Consider the following 20,514-nt stretch of genomic DNA (forward strand, 5'->3'; position numbering starts at 1 on the left):
GGCAAGGGACGGTACTCTTCACGCACATGCGCAATGGGAATGTGAAAGAGGTCTATTGTGAACCTCAACATTTCCTGGACAAACGAGATAACAGAGTTCGAGATAATGACATTTGACTTGATGGGAGGGACACACACACAGGTTAATGAAATTAATGCATACTTTACCTTAAAGTGAACATACTTTAATTCTTTTCTTTCAATGTTTGCATTAAAAAGTCACTCAAATCATTGTTAAAATGCAGTCAAGACCAACACAAAAATAAACAAATTTTATTACATAATCTTGTTGATGATTCATAAACCATCAATACATGTATATCAAGAAATGAATCACATTCCACTCTTTCTATTGTTGATTTCGCTAGGTGCTAATTAATATTACATGATACAAATTTGTATAAATGAAATCATTAACAAGATTTTGCAGAGATTCACCATTATTAATCACGACACTGGGGAAGATGATGTGTGCTAGTTGTATTTGATTTAGTACCTTTAAATCAAAGCATTATCTTGTAATGTTTTTAATTCTTGAATTTAGACAGCACACAGTACAATAACACATAGGATAATTAAGGAGCACTAAAACAAGCCTTTGAAAATTGACAGTTTGCTTAATCCAATATTGTTTATGAAATTTTTAAAAGCCTGTTCAGCTAGTATCCTCAAAATGTGGAATATTTTAGTTGAGCAGTTTTATGTTGGTCTTAGATAGTACTATCATCAGGTATGTGGCTTGGATCTTGGTATTGTGGCTCTTGCTGGAAAAAGAAAAAAAATCATTGTCATCATGACTATTATTATTGTCCAAAAGATGTGCCAAATATGTTTTGCAGCCTTTCTCTGTTGACAAATTACCAAAAAACCCTCCGTTTTTAGTATGTTAAGTCATTTTTTTCACAATTAATGATCAACTTTATAAACTAACAGGCAAAAGAAACTTATCACCTTGTTCAGTAGGTCCATAAAGAAAAACCAAGACAGATGTGATCTATATGATGATTATTTTACTGAAAGGAATCATTTTCCAATGTCTTTACAAAAAAGCATTGCCATATCGATAGTGCACTTGCCATAAGGCCGAGCGAAAGAGACATGGGGTCAAAATTAAAAATTACACAATCAGTCCTTTCAAAAGGTGCTTCTAAAGTCAAATCATGGGACAAGACATATCCTCAGTAGCGTGTGTGACCACCCCTTGCATTAATACACGCCAAAACACGTCTCCTCATGGATGTCGTCGGTCGCCGGATGACATCAGCAGGAATTCTGCGCCAAACATCCAACAAAACCTGTTCAAGCTGCTGTCGATTTGCTGGGGGAGGTACACGTTGTCTCAACTGTAGATCAAGATGATCCCAGAGATGCTGTATGGGATTCATGTCTGAAGAACATGATGGCCAAGGCAATACGTTGACGTTAACGTTGTTGAGATAATCCTGAACAAGTCTGGCTGTATGAGGTCGTGCATTGTCATGCTGCAAAAGGGTACCCCTAGGCTGTTGACGCAAGAATGGCACAACAACAGGTCGCAACACTTCGTCCCTGTATCTTTGACCAGTCAGATTTCCACGGATGATGAGAAGCCTTGTTGTCCGTTGACCGCAAATACCTCCCCATACCATGACGCCGCCTCCACCAAAAGGGTGCACATCTTGGATGCAGTTCGGCGCCAGTCGCTCTCCCCTACGTCCATAAACACGAACTCGGCCATCATTTCGGAACATGTTGAAGCGACTTTCATCCGTGAACAGCACCCTTTCCCAATCACGCCGCTGCCACCGACGTACAGTTCGCGCACATTGTAATCTGCGTTGACGGTGTAGAGGGGGTCAAGGCCATTCCACGGAAGGGGCGGAAAGCTCTGATACCAGCCCTGCGGAGTCGTCGTAAGACTGTTCGTCTGCTGATGGGGTGTCCCAGTGCCGTCGCCGCCGTTGACATCGCCGTCACGAATCGGTTCCGCAGGTGGATTGTCCGGATGTAGCGGTCTTCAGCTGGCGTTGTGATCCTTGGTATTCCCGATCTGCTGATAACGGCTCAACAAGTTGCTGATGGCGGCTTGACTGCAGTTGAAGGTTCTTGCAATCTGCCGTTGAGAGGCCCCCATATCGGCCATACCGATAGCTCTGTTGCGTTCTGCTTGGGTAAGTCTCGGCATCTCTCTAATGTTCTTTTTGATACTGCTTCCTTGCTTTGTTCCACACCGGTATTTATGCAACAATCATGCACGAGCATTTTTAACAAATTAAAATTATGTTGTTTTTCACATTTTTCACGACTGCACGAAATTCACTAAATCCGCAAACAGTAATTTTTCGGAAAGACAGGGTGTGTTTTGGCGAATGTTTTCTCATTACTTTCAAACTTATTGCAGTATCTTTAATTCAGATAAACTTATTTTAAAAGAGATAAGTTTCTTTTGCCTGTTAGTTTATCAGTTACAAAAGATTTAGCAGATATTCATATATTTTAGCAGATGTTCATATTCAGTTGCAATAAGCTGTTTGGCTGAATACATTGAGAAGTTTTACTTTTTATAATTTTACTAAAGTTAGTATTCCTAAAAAAAAAAGCATGAATTAATAGCACAATAATATAGGGGTTATTCCAGATAGACAAAGAGCATGCTTAACCTAAACCGTATTTGTGGTGCAACTACCCTACTCCTTGTCTCTGCCTCTTCTTGGTATGGCCCTGCACATCTATTAACTAAACTGAGTAATCATACGGTATAACTATAGATAACCTTGCCAACAGTTCCATAAAGTGGGTTGTTGAATCCGGCATCACTGACGTCAAAAGTAGGCTGTTCTTCAACAGGCATCAACTCCATCGGTGGCATTTCAGTGCGCTAAAATAGAGCAAATTAATTTTATAAGAAACGTTTAAGTAATATTTTGTTAGAGGCCATTCACAATTATCAACATTTTTATGAGCATACAAACCTTATTCTTTTTAACCCCCCCCCCCCTTTTTCGTATACCTCCCCTTCTTAAAAGCATAGATAAAAAAGTTAGTATGAAATATTTCTTATTAACATTTTTTCTTATAAAAGCTAATTGAGTCCCACTGCCCCAGTCATACAGTTTGTCCTCTTCGAAACCTGGGCCCATTTTTTCGAAGCTATCTTAGCGCTACGAAATCGTAAAATGATCGTATGTTGTGACGTCATTACAGCACACGTGACGTCATAGTTTACGATGATTTTACGATTTCTTAGGCTTAGATTGCTTTGAAAATATGGGCCCAGGTGTGTGGGAGTTTAGATATTTTGGAAATGATGTACACACGGTCTGAGATCAATCTGACTAAAATCAGCTCCACTGGGTCTTTAATTTCCACGCTATAGTATAGGCCAGTGGAGCTGATTTTAATCAGATTGGTCTGAGATTTAGCTATTGAAAAAACATAGATTGCAGATTAGATCAAACACAATATGATTTTTTTTAAAATAGACATATATCGATGTCCGTGTTCTTGACATATTACTTCGCCTGGGTCTTCTAATGGTAATATAATAAAGTAATGTCAGATGTATATAGTTGCTTTAAACTAGCGTAAAACCTGATGCAAAATCGAGATTGCAGGCCCTTTGTGGTTTTACACTATTTTTTAATGGAAAATTAACTTGCTGTCTCACATCTTCTAGTAGATAAAATCCTATACAGGATGTATGATTTTGTGAAAGATAGCGGGACTGACTGTAATACTAGTATTCATACCAATATAAGCGAGAGAATGTTGTTAGGATCAAATTGAAGTAAAGAAAAAGGGGTCCTGGGTTGGCCCGCCCCAAAATCCTGCCAAGTAGTCAATATTCTTACACTAAACATCTCGGATGTTCCATACAAAGGGTTAGGAAAGCCAGAATCTGACACTGTTCGCTCCGGCTGTCGTCTGCCCGAGGTTCGGAAAACTTGCGACCCTCTGCTCAATAAAGTCCTTGGATTGAAGGCATCCAGATATTCCTGGGCATATATTGGTCTTCTGCAATGAGGAAATAAAAATAACAAAATATCAAATACGTTGTTTATATTAATGTTGACGTCTGTTGAATTAATGTTGACTAAACCAAAATGTTAGTAAAGTTTTCATTATTTTTGTTAGGGTGAGCATTAACAATCGCGTATACCCCTTCTTTGAAACAAAAACAAAAACCCAATGGTCACAAGTCTGCAGTGACCCCTAAATATAATTTTTTTTATTACATTAGTCTCAACTAGGGCGCTAGGCTCAACAAACTGAGCAAGGACCTAAATTAGGAATCCATTAAAATTATGCTAAATTTTGTATATATATATACCGAGGTAGTCGAAAATCATGAAACAGCAGCACACTTAACGATTTTATAATGGAGAATATATGTTTGAGGGTGGTATAGCCAAGTGCTGTCGACAGTAAGAACATTAAAGGGCCATTCCCTAGTTTTTAAACACTAAGGCATACTTTTGACTATTGTAGCCGTTTTTGATAACTGAAATCATACTTTACTTAGATTTTATGGTTTAGATTATCTATTTCCGTACATTCGAAGTCTTTTGGTCATCCTGGTGTTTTTAATATCGCAAAATGCATTTCTCATATTTTTAAAAACGCACATGCGTCTGAGAAGTAACAGTTATGGAGTCGAGTTTTAGTCTATTTCTAGAGCGTATTTCACCATTTCAAAGTCACAGACTCATGTTTTTCTCAATTGTAACTTTATCCAAATGTGTTACAGGTTTGTAGACTAACTAAACTTAGTGTTAATTTTCACGGGTTGAAACTAGGGTGTGTCCCTTTAATGTTGATGGTCTGTTCTAAATGGTTAAATAATACATACAAACCTCATGATGATTGCAGCTTTAATATGCATTCACTTAACGTGACAATCTCAAACTTACATAATAACCAAAATATTAACTTTTCTTGTGACGAGTAAATATTAAACCTTAATTTATATGCGTCCCCTTTAAAATCCAATAAAACAAAACAAAAAAATACATCCAAGTAATTTCATATTTTCTTTTCTTTTTTTTTTGGAAAAATTTATATTATTGAAAAACCCCAAAATGATGACCGACAGGTTAGCCAAATATGTAACGCTACATTTTGTATTTTACAGAACCCCCAGAACCCTCCGCCCAAAAACAACAACACAAAAAAAACCCCAAAAACCCCAAACAACCAACTGGCTGTTATTTGAATGCATGAATAGTTTTATGTACTTTAGATTCCCTATCAGGCGCGGATCAAAAAGGAGGGCGCTGAGGTGTGCATTTTCATACTATTTCGACAATGGCCGGAAACGTTACCATAAAAACGTCAACAGTCCATTGACGTGGCGTCAACAATGCTTTGGTGTTTTAATATGGGTATAGCCAGGCCCGTACGCAGACATTTATAGGGGGGGGGGGGGGCGTAATCGACGTCCCACAGGGCCGGAGTTGCTAGAGGGTCCGGGGGCATGTCTCCCCGAAATTGTTTTTAATCTAGAATGCAGGAGATGCATTTTCCTGCATTCTGGGAAGTAAATTTGTCACATCGTCGGATTATTTTTTATTGTTTTTACACATCCACGGATGGACCTCGGCAGACTATGGGGGGGGGGGGGGGGGGGGGCTGGTAGCGATACTGCGTACATTCTTCCGAATATAGTTTTAACTTCAGAAATGTGCGAACAGAATCGCTGTTTGACATCTAATAATCATATTTAATTTAAATGTGTATAAATGTAAAATATCTGTACATGGATCTAATACTGCATGGTCTAATGACGACATCTAACTACTGTGCTGTTCTATTGCAATGTGTTCTACAAGTGTTGGGTGGATATATATCAATACAGGTAAGTGTTTGTTATATCAGGACCGTTTGAAGTCGGAGTTGGGATGCGTAACCCATCATGGCCATACTGCACCCTGGCTACGCCAATTCATATTAATAAGACTGTTCAAGAAATATTCGCGAAGTTGATTCAGTTCTGGGTTCAATTCAATTCAGTTTATTGCATTAATTTAATCCTAAGAACTACCCTCGGGTGTATTGGATGTGCACAGTGTCTCAAGTGTTTAGCAGATAAATGTAGTGCATTTATTGTTTTTAATGGGGAACATGTTTAACATGGTCAGTTTGATATTTCTGTGGAAGAATACCATATTGATAGTACATGTTACTAACACTGTTAGTGTATTTCTAAATACTGTTAGTGTATTTCTGAATACTTTTAGGTGCACTTTTTAAGCGTTGCACCTCACTAGAAAAATCCTGCATCCGCCCCTGCCTATATACAATACAATCACTAGGGTCTCCAAGAGTACTCGGGCACGAGCCGAGTCTAGCAAGGTGGAATATAATGATAAACTATAATGGACAATGTAGGACAATAATTTTAGCAGTAAATAATCAAGATGACTTAACACAATTATTATATGACCATACGCTACTTTCTTTTTTTTATAATTTGGCCGTCCGTCACAACACTGAACATATCAAGCGGTTTATAAATGCAATATAATAACATTATTTGGCATCCATGTTCAGCGCTGGAATTAAGAAGAAGGAAATGTTTTATTTAACGACGCACTCAACATATTTTATTTTACGGATATATGGCGTCAGCTGGAATTAAGATGCATAATGCTATTTTACTTTATTCGTTAATCTCATCATCATCTAGTGTAAGTGTCGGGTACACGGGTCCGGGTCGAGTTTGACCCTCGAGTACTCCGATCCAATATTTTGGACACATAGAGGCCCTAACTACCACCCACCCTTCCCCACCCGCCACCTAGTTGTGACCCTTGCTCGATTTGACACTGAATCCGCCACTGCTAACCTCTGACCTAATAACTGCTATCGTTATGAGAAACTGGTTCTATAAAACACAGTTCTAAGATATTTCCACTTACCCCATTTTGCGCCTGTACAAGTAGAAACCGATGAAAGCTATTATGGTGAATAACAACAGGAGTCCAATAACCAGACCAGCTACAGATCCTCCAGACATACCCTTACCCCCTGCATAAAGAAAACAAGACATGTTTAGCGTGGCAAACACTTGGTAATTCTAACATCCAGTCTTATTGAGGGAACCCGGTACATTTTTCCATTAGTAGCAAGATATTTTTTATATGCACCATTCCACAGACAGTATAGCACAAACCACGGCCTTTGATATACCAGTCGTCGTGCACTGGCTGGAACGAGAAATAATCCAATGAGCCCACCGTCGGAGATGAATCCTAGACCGACCGCGCATCAAGCGAGCGCTTTACCACTGGTCTACATTCCGCCCCCGGGATCCCGTTAGAAACGTGGCCACGCGTTAAGTTATCCGTCAAATGGCGCTTTCAAATTGAAATATTCACGGCTACGGGAAACATTGGCACAGTTAGATTTATCAGTTTCCCGACATCACCAATCTTGGCTACACACATCTACCATTTTCTTTTCTTAACTGTTACACAGTGAAGGAGTCGGCTCAAGACAAATACATTTATTTTAGCAATGGACATGCTCGTGAAATAAGTGTCTATGCAAATGAAATTTTTGTTAACCCATAAATGGTTGCACAAACTTTCCGTTTTTAGAGTCTTGGTGGGAAAAAAGGATATAATATCAGTATGATTATTGCGGTATATGAAAGAAAGAAAGAAATGTTTTATTTAACGACGCACTCAACACATTTTATTTACGGTTATATGGCGTCAGACATATGGTTAAGGACCACACAGATTTTGAGAGGAAACCCGCTGTCGCCACTTCATGGGCTACTCTTTCCGATTAGCAGCAAGGGATCTTTTATTTGCGCTTCCCACAGGCAGGATAGCACAAACCATGGCCTTTGTTGAACCAGTTATGGATCACTGGTCGGAGCAAGTGGTTTACACCTACCCATTGAGCCTTGCGGAGCACTCACTCAGGGTTTGGAGTCTGTATCTGGATTAAAAATCCCATGCCTCGACTGGGATCCGAACCCAGTACCTACCAGCCTGTTAACCGATGGCCTAACCACGACGCCACCGAGGCCGGTTGCGGTATATGAATACAATAACTTAGTAAACTTACCCGTTTGACTTAGTGGACTTTGAGTTGCAGACGAGGAACTAGAACTGCCGCTAGCTCCAGTACTTCCACCAGACCCCGTTGTTGGGCTACTTCCTTTAGTTGTCGCTGTAGACGGGGTTGTGCTGGATGCAGTAGTGGCTGTGGTAGGGGTGGGAATCCCACTCCCTGAAGTGGTCAGTCGATAACTCTCTATTCTATACTTGTGGCCACCAGACCTTTGATCTGAACAAAATCGGGTTCATGTGGGTATGCAATATGATGTTCCAATGGTCGATTATAAACATAGGCGTACGGACTACCATTTTTGTAGGGGAGCAGGCTGGGTTTTGACCGAATTAAACGAAAATGCCTGAATCTGGATAACAACATTTATTCATATTAGCATTACTACCAAACAGCTATATTTGGTTGCAAACAACTCATTACGCATTTTTACGTGGATTGCAACTAATTTTAAGGGTAGAAATATGGAAATACATGGTAAAAAGGTCTGAGGTTAGCACATTTTACCCGAATATCTGTATCATTTTTGCCCGAATTTGAAGTTTTGCTCCAGCACTGGGGGGGGGGGGGGGGGGGGGCAGTTGCCTCCTCCGCTATACCCCCTCCCCCTCGCTCCGTCTCGTACGCTTATGATTATAAAAAATCATAATCGATTATTGTGGAAAATATTAACTGTAAATGTTCCTACAATTTATTCTGTGGAATTCATATAAATATCCTGGGATTTGAATTTGTTTTCATGTGTACGTACAAAAATCTAAATATTGAACAGGTATTAAAGGTAAAATCAGTGATTTGAGAGTCTATCCCAGTGAATCCGACAATAGTGCACGGTCGTAATGATTCAAATCCTTCTTAAGTTCATATACATGTATTTCTAACCGATTGTATAATCAAAGGTTTTTCAGTTAGTGCATACTCTTTATGATGAATTCCCAAATGATTTCCAACACTAGCACAAAAAAGAAAAAGAAAAAAAAAGAGAAAGAAGAAAAGAAAGAAAAAAAAGGAAAACCCCAAAACCCGCCTGTCTCATCATGTTATTAGACAGCCCTGAGACATTACCTAAATTAAGATCATCACGTATATATGCTGCCACTCTAACGCTGAGTTCACCATTAGACAGCCCTGAGACATTACCTAAATTAAGATCATCACGTATATATGCTGCCACTCTAACGCTGAGTTCACCATTAGACAGCCCTGAGACATTACCTAAGTTAAGATCATCACGTATATATGCTGCCACTCTAACGCTGAGTTCACCATTAGACAGCCCTGAGACATTACCTAAGTTAAGATCATCACGTATATATGCTGCCACTCTAACGCTGAGTTCACCATTAGACAGCCCTGAGACATTACCTAAGTTAAGATCATCACGTATATATGCTGCCACTCTAACGCTGAGTTCACCATTAGGATCCGTCAAAACCATCTGTATGAATCCTCCGCCAACCTTTGATGCTATAAGAGAGACACTGCTGTTGCCCTGAATGAATGAAAAAAGTAGTTTGTTTTATGTAACGACGCTACTAGAGAACATTGATTTTTTTATCTTATCATCGGCTATTGGACGTCAAACATGTGGTCATTCTGACACAGTTTTTGTTTTTTTGTATAGAGGAAACCCGCTGTCGCCACATAGGCTACTCTTTTACGACAGGCAGCAAGGGATCTTTTGTTTGCGCTTCCCACAGGCAGAATAGCACAAACCATGGCCTTTGTTGAACCAGTTATGGATCAATGGTCGGTGCAAGTGGTTTACACCTACCCATTGAGCCTTGCGGAGCACTCAGAGTTTGGAGTCGGTATCTGGATTAAAACTCCCATGCCTCGACTGGGATCCGAACCCAGTACCTACCAGCCTGTAGACCGATGGCCTAACCACGACGCTACCGAGGCCGGTCCCTGAATGAATGAATGCATGCTTAACGACACCCCAGCACAAGACTACACATGGCTATTAGGTGTCAGAAAGGTTGCTGGTGCCCTGGTGATTCAAAACGAACGTTATGCCAAAACAATTAGCTCAAAATTATATGCTAAGTGAATCTATATAACTTATTGTGTACAGAGGGTAGTTTTTTTTAGTTTTTTTTTAAATAAAATTAAATTCAATCTTCTTCTGTCTCATTAATTTTATAGTGTACATAATTATATTCATGTGTCGTCTCAATATTTTTATAACTTCAATATTTAATCAGTTTGAAAAATCAAGTTTCATTTTAGTTACTACTTTCAAATTATGTTGTTTTATTCTTCATATTCTTTTAATAGGCCTAAATGCTTATACAGTAAATCTTTCGGCGACGCCGTTATTGTAGCCCCTTGCTTATATCAAATGGCCATATTTAGTGTACCTTATCCCCGACACACACACACACACACACACACACACACACACACACACACACACACACACCCAATACGGCCCTGTATAATGGCAAATGTATTATCAAATTAAACAAAATCTTTTATATTTACCCGACTGTTTACGAAACCTTGAAACAAGTTCTTGTATTCGTTGAAGCGAAATCCAGATGCAGGGGCAATAGTTGCATTGAAAACTACACCTATAAATAACCAGTAAACAGAATCATGCAGTTAACATGTAAATAACACATAAATAAACTGTAATTAACACCAATTACTTTTTTTTATCATTATTTGATCTGGGTCCCGTTATCCATGCATTCAACTGCTCATTGTGTATGATCTGTATAATTTACTAACATATAGACAATACTACATGAATGATCGTGAGATACCATTTATCTTACAACGAGTTGTTTTAAAACGTATCTAACGAGCGAAAGCGTAGTATTCTATTTCTTACATATCCTCAAAAACCAAGTTTAAAACAAATTTAAACAATTGTCTTAAAAAAACTATATGTGTCACAAAGTAATCAGTTTTAGGTTAACTTGTACGTCACAAAACTGTCAATTTCTGTAGTGCCTATTGGATTGGATGCTAATGATGTAGCGACCGGATCATCACCTAGGAACAGCCAGTCGCACGTCTTTATATTGTTATCACATGTATATGTGTTATTAGTATGTGTTATCAAAAATAATGACTGGTGTTCTCACAAACGGGTATGTAATAAACAGAGGATATTTCATGTTTTTTGTCAAATATGATTTATATCTCATCTCGTGAAGTTTGCAATCATATCTCACGAGCCGCGCTTGCACGACGAGTGTAACATGATTGCAAACTTCACGAGATGAGATATAAATCATATTTGACAAAAAACATGAAATTTTCTATTTATTATATAACTTTTGGCAATTTACCTTTATTTTAAAATGCCAGCAGCGAAATAGTTCCGGTTTTCTTACAGTGAAGATAACACTTTCTATAGTGACGGTAACACATTTCAGAGTGAAATTTTCACTCTAAAAGGTGTTGTCGTCACTGAGTGACTGATAACACTTTTTATTTCACTGATAGTTCAAGATATTTCACTAAATATTATATAATACATTAAATATCATATTACCGCACATCCTGCAACACGAGCCAGCTGGCTGGATAGGATTTCTGCACATTGCTCTCTCGCAACGGTTCTGAATAATGGAGCAAAGCTGGGTGAAGATCTGTAAGGAAACAATCAACCACATGTAAGAGTGTTTGTAGGTTGCTTTGCAAAATAGTCATCGTCGTGCAGAAGTGAAATATGGATTTGATGTTTGATTTAGTAGTCTAACACCCACCTACATGTACAAGGTACTTTACCCCCTTCATACACTGCTGCATATAGTTTACTTCCGAGCTAATTATAAATAACACCCATAACAACTATTATATTTATATCGAACCACCGATATCTCGATCTTATTGATTTGTTCCCTTCAGCATCGATATATCGAGTCTATATTATGTTCAATTTTAAAATAATTATTTCCAAGGCTAAGTTTTTTTTTAAAGATATATCTTTATGTCAATGTGTATGTGTAGGGAATTTTGTTGCTATACTTAAAGTTAGTGAAAAATTGTATGTGATACAATCATATGCACGTGAACTAGAATCACTCAACAGCCGATTGTATTTTCTGGAGTGTCGTCAAAGATTCTTTAATTTCATTTCGTAAGCTAGAATGAACAAACCTGTCCCCTGTCATTGCCGCACGAACAACCGGTCAAATCATTGCAACCAGATGGGAGTCGGGCAATGGTTACGGTTGACCGAGACGAACCGGAGGTTGGCGGAAACAGACGAATGCCATCCGGACTAGTCAAATACTGTTGGAAACTGCTGGTGCTGAAACTCTGGAAATTGCTCGTCAAATCAATAAAGAATTATATAAAATCTGTTGTTATGGACATTTTACCCAAGAAGTAGTTAGATAAATTTATAATAACATCTGGTGAATACCCATACCAAATGTGCACGCTATAGACTACATTATGGGATTCAAGAGAATCTTAAAGACAATTTAACAAACTTGAATCAAATGTTAATACGGTTTTAAATTATCTTGACTTCGTCCTAGGATCAAACTGCACTATACACTGTTCTTAAATTCATACTAAATAATAAAACCACATATTAAAGTATTCAAGTGATTATAATAACATCTGGTGAATACCCATACCAAATGTGCACGCTATAGACTACATTATGGGATTCAAGAGAATCTTAAAGACAATTTAACAAACTTGAATCAAATGTTAATACGGTTTTAAATTATGCATTTAACTGAATTAAGTGACCTTGCATTCAAATGTTAATGCGGTTTTAAATTATCTTGACTTTGTCCTGGGATCATACTGCACTATACACTGTTCTTAAATTCATACTAAATAATAAAACCACATATTAAAGTATTCAAGTGATTAAATGCATTTAACTGATTTAAGTGACCTTGCATTAGTCACATTCATGAGAAATAGGTTTGCACCTTCACTTCGTGAACATTCCTACCAAATATAAAAACAATCCATTAACAGATTCAAGGTTTAAACGCAATCTGAGAAACTGTAATCAGTCATACACAATAAATGTACCTTTCTTACAATGTCGAGAAATAGGTCAGATCATAATGGTGTGGAGTAATTGTTTAGATACGATGACAATTTCGAAAATGCCAACATTTGGTAGACCTACTTTGAACTTATTTAATTGACCCCTTCAACTTTGAATGATAAAAATTTAATTTCTTTTGTAATAATATTACGCAAATATTATATAACATTTGTGTTCTATCATATTATACATATATATCTGTAATTACGTGTTAGCAAAAGAACGTGTTATTTACTTTTAAGACCTAATCATCACTAATCTAAAAATATAAATACATGTACAATTTTACTAAATTATGAATATTTTAATTTTGTAGTAAAATCAGCTTACTTTTTATTCTAAATATATATTATTGTCTTCAGTACTAAAAATACTTACAGTTCCCGAAAATTTCAATTTGTTGATTTTTAGATTTAGATTTTGTCCAAGGTCTATACTATAGAGTCGATTCCTGGGGAAGACGATGTTGTCGGTGGAACATGGTATTTTCTCCGAGTCCAGCAAGGCTGCCTGCTGACACGTCCCCTGTTCCGTATCTGTCTGACACCAGTTTGCGGGGTCTAACCACTTTCTTGGGTTGTTGACATTAAATTCTACATCTGTTTACAACAAATATCAGTATACAGTGAAGATTAAAACAAAAGTCTTTGTCTAAAAATAACCCACGTTTATAAAAACCCAAACAACACCCCACAAAGTTAAAAGACGATAAAACTCGACGTTTAGTCTATATAGCTACAAACTTTATAAAGTAATTTTGGCGCATAACTTGGAATTGTGATACAGTTTGCCAAATACCGCTACATTAGTAGCAAGCGATCTTTTATATGCAACATCCCACGGACTTTGATATACCAGTCGTGATGCACTAGTCAGAACGACAAATAGCCCAATAGGCCCACCGACGGGGATCGATCCTATACCGACTGCGCATCAGACAAGCGCGTTGCCACATGGCTACGTCCTGCCCCATACCTCCTGAATAAGCTCAAATGAATCTCACCTCCAGAATAAGATTGACAACTGGCATCTGATTGATCTGTAAAAGCTAAAGTCATTCGTTCTCCAAAGACTATCTCACTGTTTTGTGGCAAAATCTGAAAACATACATCACGACTTTGTAAAAATACCAATCTAAAATTTGAAGTATACAATTGTTTTGTCACCTCATATTTTGCTTAATATATACAGAAAGAAAGAAATGTTTTATTTAACGACGCACTCAACACATTTTATTTACGGTTATATGGCGTCATACATATGGTTAAGGACCACACAGATTTTTAGAGGAAACCCGCTGTCACCACTACATGGGCTACTCTTTCCGATTAGCAGCAAGGGATCTTTTATTTGCGCTTCCCACAGGCAGGATAGCACAAACCATGACCTTTGTTGAACCAGTTATGGATCACTGGTCGGTGCAAGTGGTTTACACCTACCCATTGAGCCTTGCGGAGCACTCACTCAGGGTTTGGAGTCTGTATCTGGATTAGACATCCCATGCCTCGACTGGGATCCGAACCCACTACCTATCAGCCTGTAGACCGATGGCCTAACCACGACGCCACCGAGGCCGGTTTTACATGGGTGTCTGCTATGTTTATTAGACACAAACTGTGGGACTTGGCAGAGCAGTAGCCACGTAACAAGTTTACTCAAAATAGTAAACCTAACTCAAACTATATGGACAGACCACTTTTATGGTTTACACAGAATATTATTCAACTTCATTTGTTTTATTACTAGAAGGAAGGAAATGGTTTATTTAACGACGCACTCAACACATTTTATTTACGGTTATATGGCGTCGGACATATGGTTAAGGACCACACAGATATTGAGGGAGGAAATCCGCTGTCGCCACTTCATGGGCTCTTTTCGATAAGCAGCAAGGGATCTTTTATATGCACCATCCCATAGACAGGATAACACATACCACGGCCTTTGATATACCAGTCATGGTGCACTGGCTAGAGCGAGAAATAGCCCAATGGGCCCACTGACGGGGATCAATCCTAGACCGACCGCGCATCAAGCGAGCGCTGTACCACTGGGCTACGTCCCGCCCTTATTACTTGAAGCTCAAAGTATAATTTATAAATGAAATATGGCAACTCTAACCAGTTACTAAATATTAATAACACAAATAGTCTAATTATTACAAAGACATTGGAAACGGTCGGAGGTTGGGAAAACAGTGTCCATTCTTCCCCACTATGTTTCAAGCAGAAGTAACCATTTTATTTATAGTTGTTTTCGTGCTTATATCCAATAACGGTTCAAACAAGCTGTCCCGAGCACACACCTCAGCTATCTGTGCTGTCTGTTCAGGACAGGGGTTTGTGGTTAGTAGTTAGTGAAAGAGAAGTCGGTGTAGTGGCTTTACACCTACCCATTGAGTCGATACAACTTGCTCTGGGTGGGAGCCTGTACTGGGATGCGAACCCAGTACCTACCAGTCTGATGGCTTAACCACTATACCATCGATGCTGGTAGAAGTGGCCAGAATATGCAAGCCTCTCCACCACCTCTCCAGACTATGAATTAAATATTATCTTTTACAGTTTGACTAACCAACTCCTTCAGGGTGGTGTTAATCTGGACATAAATGACCGGACTGTCGTCTGGTATGTTGACTACGTCATTTCCGCACGGTGCGCGACCAGCATTCCAGTTGTTTGGGTTTTCAAAGTTAGTATCTTTTATCCATTTTTTAAAGGTGCCCTCAACTAAACCTGGAACAAAAATATCAAAATGTAATGCTGCTGTGTTATATTGGTATAACCAGGATTCACAACATGATTTTAAAACTAATTTAATGCCTTTGCTCTTGGTAATTTACAAGTGAAAAAGGAACATGATTGGCGTTTTCTCAGGGTATCGGGAGAATCACTGATTTTGTTAGAAGTTGGTCTTATTGATTGGAAATCAGAACAACATTGAAACATAAGAAGTGCAAACGGTGCACGCTACATTTTTAAAGACGCTCCAGCCTAAAATGAAGACCTTTCCCTTAGTGATATACCAACCTAAAATCAAGACCTTTCCCTTAGTGATACACCATCCTAAAATCAAGACCTTTCCTTAGTAATGCACCAACCTAAAATCAAGACCTTTCCCTTAATGATGCACCAACCTAAAACGAAGACTTTTCCCTTAGTGATGCACCATCCTAAAATGAAGACCTTTCCCTTAGTGATGCACCAACCTAAAATAAAGACCTTTCCCTTAGTGATGCACCAACCTAAAATGAAGACCTTTCCCTGTGTGATGCACCAACCTAAAATGAAGGCCTTTCCTTTAGTGATGCACCACCCTAAAATAAAGACCTTTCCCTGTGTGATGCACCAACCTAAAATAAAGACCTTTCCCTTAGTGATGCACCACCCTAAAATGAAGACCTTTCCCTTAGTGATGCACCAACCTAAAATGAAGACCTTTCCCTGTGTGATGCACCAACCTAAAATAAAGACCTTTCCCTTAGTGATGCACCAACCTAAAATGAAGACCTTTCCTTTAGTGATGCACCAACCTAAAATAAAGACCTTTACCTTAGTGATGCACCAACCTAAAATAAAGACCTTTCCTTTAGTGATGCACCACCCTAAAATGAAGACTTTTCCCTTAGTGATGCACCATCCTAAAATGAAGACCTTTCCCTTAGTGATGCACCAACCTAAAATGAAGACCTTTCCTTTAGTGATGCACCAACCTAAAATGAAGACCTTTCCCTTAGTGATGCATCAACCTAAAATGAAGACCTTTCCCTTAGTGATGCACCACCCTAAAATGAAGACCTTTCCTTTAGTGATGCACCAACCTAAAATGAAGACCTTTCCCTTAGTGATACACCAACCTAAAATAAAGACCTTTCCCTTAGTGATACACCATCCTAAAATCAAGACCTTTCCCTTAGTAATGCACCAACCTAAAATCAAGACCTTTCCCTTAATGATGCACCAACCTAAAACGAAGACTTTTCCCTTAGTGATGCACCATCCTAAAATGAAGACCTTTCCCTTAGTGATGCACCAACCTAAAATAAAGACCTTTCCCTTAGTGATGCACCAACCTAAAATAAAGACCTTTCCTTTAGTGATGCACCAACCTAAAATGAAGACCTTTCCCTTAGTGATGCACCAACCTAAAATAAAGACCTTTCCCTTAGTGATGCACCAACCTAAAATGAAGACCTTTCCCTGTGTGATGCACCAACCTAAAATAAAGACCTTTCCCTTAGTGATGCACCAACCTAAAATGAAGACCTTTCCCTGTGTGATGCACCAACCTAAAATAAAGACCTTTCCCTTAGTGATGCACCAACCTAAAATGAAGACCTTTCCTTTAGTGATGCACCAACCTAAAATGAAGACCTTTCCCTTAGTGATACACCAACCTAAAATAAAGACCTTTCCCTTAGTGATACACCATCCTAAAATCAAGACCTTTCCCTTAGTAATGCACCAACCTAAAATCAAGACCTTTCCCTTAATGATGCACCAACCTAAAACGAAGACTTTTCCCTTAGTGATGCACCATCCTAAAATGAAGACCTTTCCCTTAGTGATGCACCAACCTAAAATAAAGACCTTTCCCTTAGTGATGCACCAACCTAAAATGAAGACCTTTCCCTGTGTGATGCACCAACCTAAAATAAAGACTTTTGCCTTAGTGATGCACCAACCTAAAATGAAGACCTTTCCTTTAGTGATGCACCAACCTAAAATGAAGACCTTTCCCTTAGTGATGCACCAACCTAAAATGAAGACCTTTCCCTTAGTGATGCACCAACCTAAAATGAAGACCTTTCCCTTAGTGATGCACCAACCTAAAATGAAGACCTTTCCTTTAGTGATGCACCAACCTAAAATAAAGACCTTTCCCTTAGTGATGCACCAACCTAAAATGAAGACCTTTCCCTGTGTGATGCACCAACCTAAAATAAAGACTTTTGCCTTAGTGATGCACCAACCTAAAATGAAGACCTTTCCTTTAGTGATGCACCAACCTAAAATGAAGACTTTTCCCTTAGTGATGCACCAACCTAAAATAAAGACTTTTGCCTTAGTGATGCACCAACCTAAAATGAAGACCTTACCCTTAGTGATGCACCAACCTAAAATAAAGACCTTTCCTTTAGTGATGCACCAACCTAAAATAAAGACCTTTCCCTTAGTGATGCACCAACCTAAAATGAAGACCTTTCCCTGTGTGATGCACCAACCTAAAATAAAGACTTTTGCCTTAGTGATGCACCAACCTAAAATGAAGACCTTACCCTTAGTGATGCACCAACCTAAAATAAAGACCTTTCCTTTAGTGATGCACCAACCTAAAATAAAGACCTTTCCCTTAGTGATGCACCAACCTAAAATGAAGACCTTTCCCTGTGTGATGCACCAACCTAAAATAAAGACTTTTGCCTTAGTGATGCACCAACCTAAAATGAAGACCTTTCCTTTAGTGATGCACCAACCTAAAATGAAGACCTTTCCCTTAGTGATGCACCAACCTAAAATGAAGACCTTTCCCTTAGTGATGCACCAACCTAAAATGAAGACCTTTCCCTTAGTGATGCACCAACCTAAAATGAAGACCTTTCCTTTAGTGATGCACCAACCTAAAATAAAGACCTTTCCCTTAGTGATGCACCAACCTAAAATGAAGACCTTTCCCTGTGTGATGCACCAACCTAAAATAAAGACTTTTGCCTTAGTGATGCACCAACCTAAAATAAAGACCTTTCCTTTAGTGATGCACCAACCTAAAATGAAGACTTTTCCCTTAGTGATGCACCAACCTAAAATAAAGACTTTTGCCTTAGTGATGCACCAACCTAAAATGAAGACCTTTCCCTTAGTGATGCACCAACCTAAAATAAAGACCTTTCCTTTAGTGATGCACCAACCTAAAATAAAGACTTTTGCCTTAGTGATGCACCAACCTAAAATAAAGACTTTTGCCTTAGTGATGCACCAACCTAAAATAAAGACCTTTCCTTTAGTGATGCACCAACCTAAAATAAAGACCTTTGCCTTAGTGATGCACCAACCTAAAATAAAGACCTTTGCCTTAGTGATGCACCAACCTAAAATAAAGACTTTTGCCTTAGTGATGCACCAACCTAAACTCAGGACATTGCCCTCAAATGCCAGGCTTAATTACCTTTATTTCACAACCATAGATTCATCCTTTGATTCAAAAGAAAACATTTTTTTGTTGTTGTTTGGTTTTTTGGTTTTTGTTGTGTGTTTTTTTGTGGGGGTTTTTTTGGGGGGGGGGGTGGGGGTGGTGGAGGGTTTTGTTGCTGTTGTTGTTTTTTGTTGTTGTGGTTAGATGTGGAGCAGCAATGGAAGGTCCTTAGAGGCTAATTAGAGGTGATAAAAACACTGTCGACTATATGGAATAGAAACTGAAATTTTTTGGATACTATATCATCTCATGAGAAATGAACAATAAGAATAGTTTAATAGTGCTTTCTTTTTTTCTTTATTAAAAAACCCCAAAACAAACAACACCGACACCAAATCAAAAACGAAAATACCCGCAATTCTTACCATGACTGAAAGAATAGATACATGTATATAAAACAACAGAATGAACGAATGAATGAATGTTTAACGACTCACGGGCACAAAAAAAATAGAGATTGGCTATTGAGTGTCTAACAAAGGTAAGTATATTACTAAAACAACAATATATATGTATTGGAGGTTCATAGTTAGTATCGTTTATACACCCCATCCACCCACCCACCCCAAGATATATATTTTCGCAGATATGTAGTAAAACAAAAACATTGTAACACATCAATAAAACAAATATGGTATTATACAAATATCTAAGTTAAAACTACGAAAAAATATCATTGATTCAAATACTTAGCATTATGAAGTGGAACTTACCCGAAAAAAAAAAAAATACAACAACACGTAGAGCGAACATTTTCTTGCAATATGCTGGGAAGCAATGATCGACTTTTCAATTATGAACTGTACTGGATTGTTATTTTAGGGGGCGTAAACCGACTTGTTACTAAGCAGTTGTACTATGGTCGACTCGGTCGCACTGTATATTACATTACAGTTAACACGGTGAACAGTCGTGCATCTGTATGATATATCACGTTTCAAATTTCATTCTGTACCTTGCACAGCCACGAGCATCACTTGGTGTAACCAACACCGCTATTGTTTTATTGCGTCGTGTGGCAACTGATTTACATAATGATAAACCGAAATTCCGAAGTAACAAACGACTGGAATGTATCACTTTTTAAATTAAATTTCCATAATTATAGTTGGATTTTTGTGAACTTTTTATATCATAGTATGTGAGAAAACAACATTAATTTTCATAGTATTTAGAGTCCGCCTGGAAATAATTCATTCCAAAATGGTCTAAAACTTTCCTTTCCTTTTA

At 38.3% G+C, this 20,514-nt stretch overlaps 1 protein-coding gene across 1 annotated transcript; it reads right to left on the reverse strand.

The window, feature by feature from the left end:
* Window positions 1–256: 256 nt before the first annotated feature.
* On the reverse strand, window positions 257–20,135 carry LOC121372027 (protein amnionless-like). Its single transcript, XM_041498271.1, has 13 exons — window positions 19,998–20,135; window positions 15,667–15,827; window positions 14,096–14,189; window positions 13,471–13,691; window positions 12,174–12,335; window positions 11,566–11,662; window positions 10,545–10,633; window positions 9,423–9,549; window positions 8,055–8,276; window positions 6,896–7,004; window positions 3,830–3,992; window positions 2,752–2,856; window positions 257–763 (listed from the first exon to the last, which is right to left on the reverse strand). Exons 1-13 carry the CDS (start codon window positions 20,035–20,037, stop codon window positions 710–712), a joined length of 1,644 nt encoding a protein of 547 aa, XP_041354205.1. The 5' UTR covers window positions 20,038–20,135; the 3' UTR covers window positions 257–709.
* Window positions 20,136–20,514: the final 379 nt, after the last annotated feature.

Source organism: Gigantopelta aegis, chromosome 4 (genome assembly GCF_016097555.1).
Source record: "Gigantopelta aegis isolate Gae_Host chromosome 4, Gae_host_genome, whole genome shotgun sequence".
Lineage (NCBI taxonomy): Eukaryota > Metazoa > Mollusca > Gastropoda > Neomphalida > Peltospiridae > Gigantopelta > Gigantopelta aegis.

Bases quoted from the DNA above. Each gene is read 5' to 3' on its own strand.
- LOC121372027 (XM_041498271.1), bottom strand. From the start codon at position 20,037: ATGTTCGCTCTACGTGTTGTTGTATTTTTTTTTTTTTCGG. The intron at 9,550-10,544 runs GTAAATATAAAA...TCATTCATTCAG, and splicing joins AAGGTTTCGTAAACAGTCGG to GGCAACAGCAGTGTCTCTCT. The intron at 8,277-9,422 runs GTAATGTCTCAG...GATTTTGTTCAG, and splicing joins ACGTGATGATCTTAACTTAG to ATCAAAGGTCTGGTGGCCAC.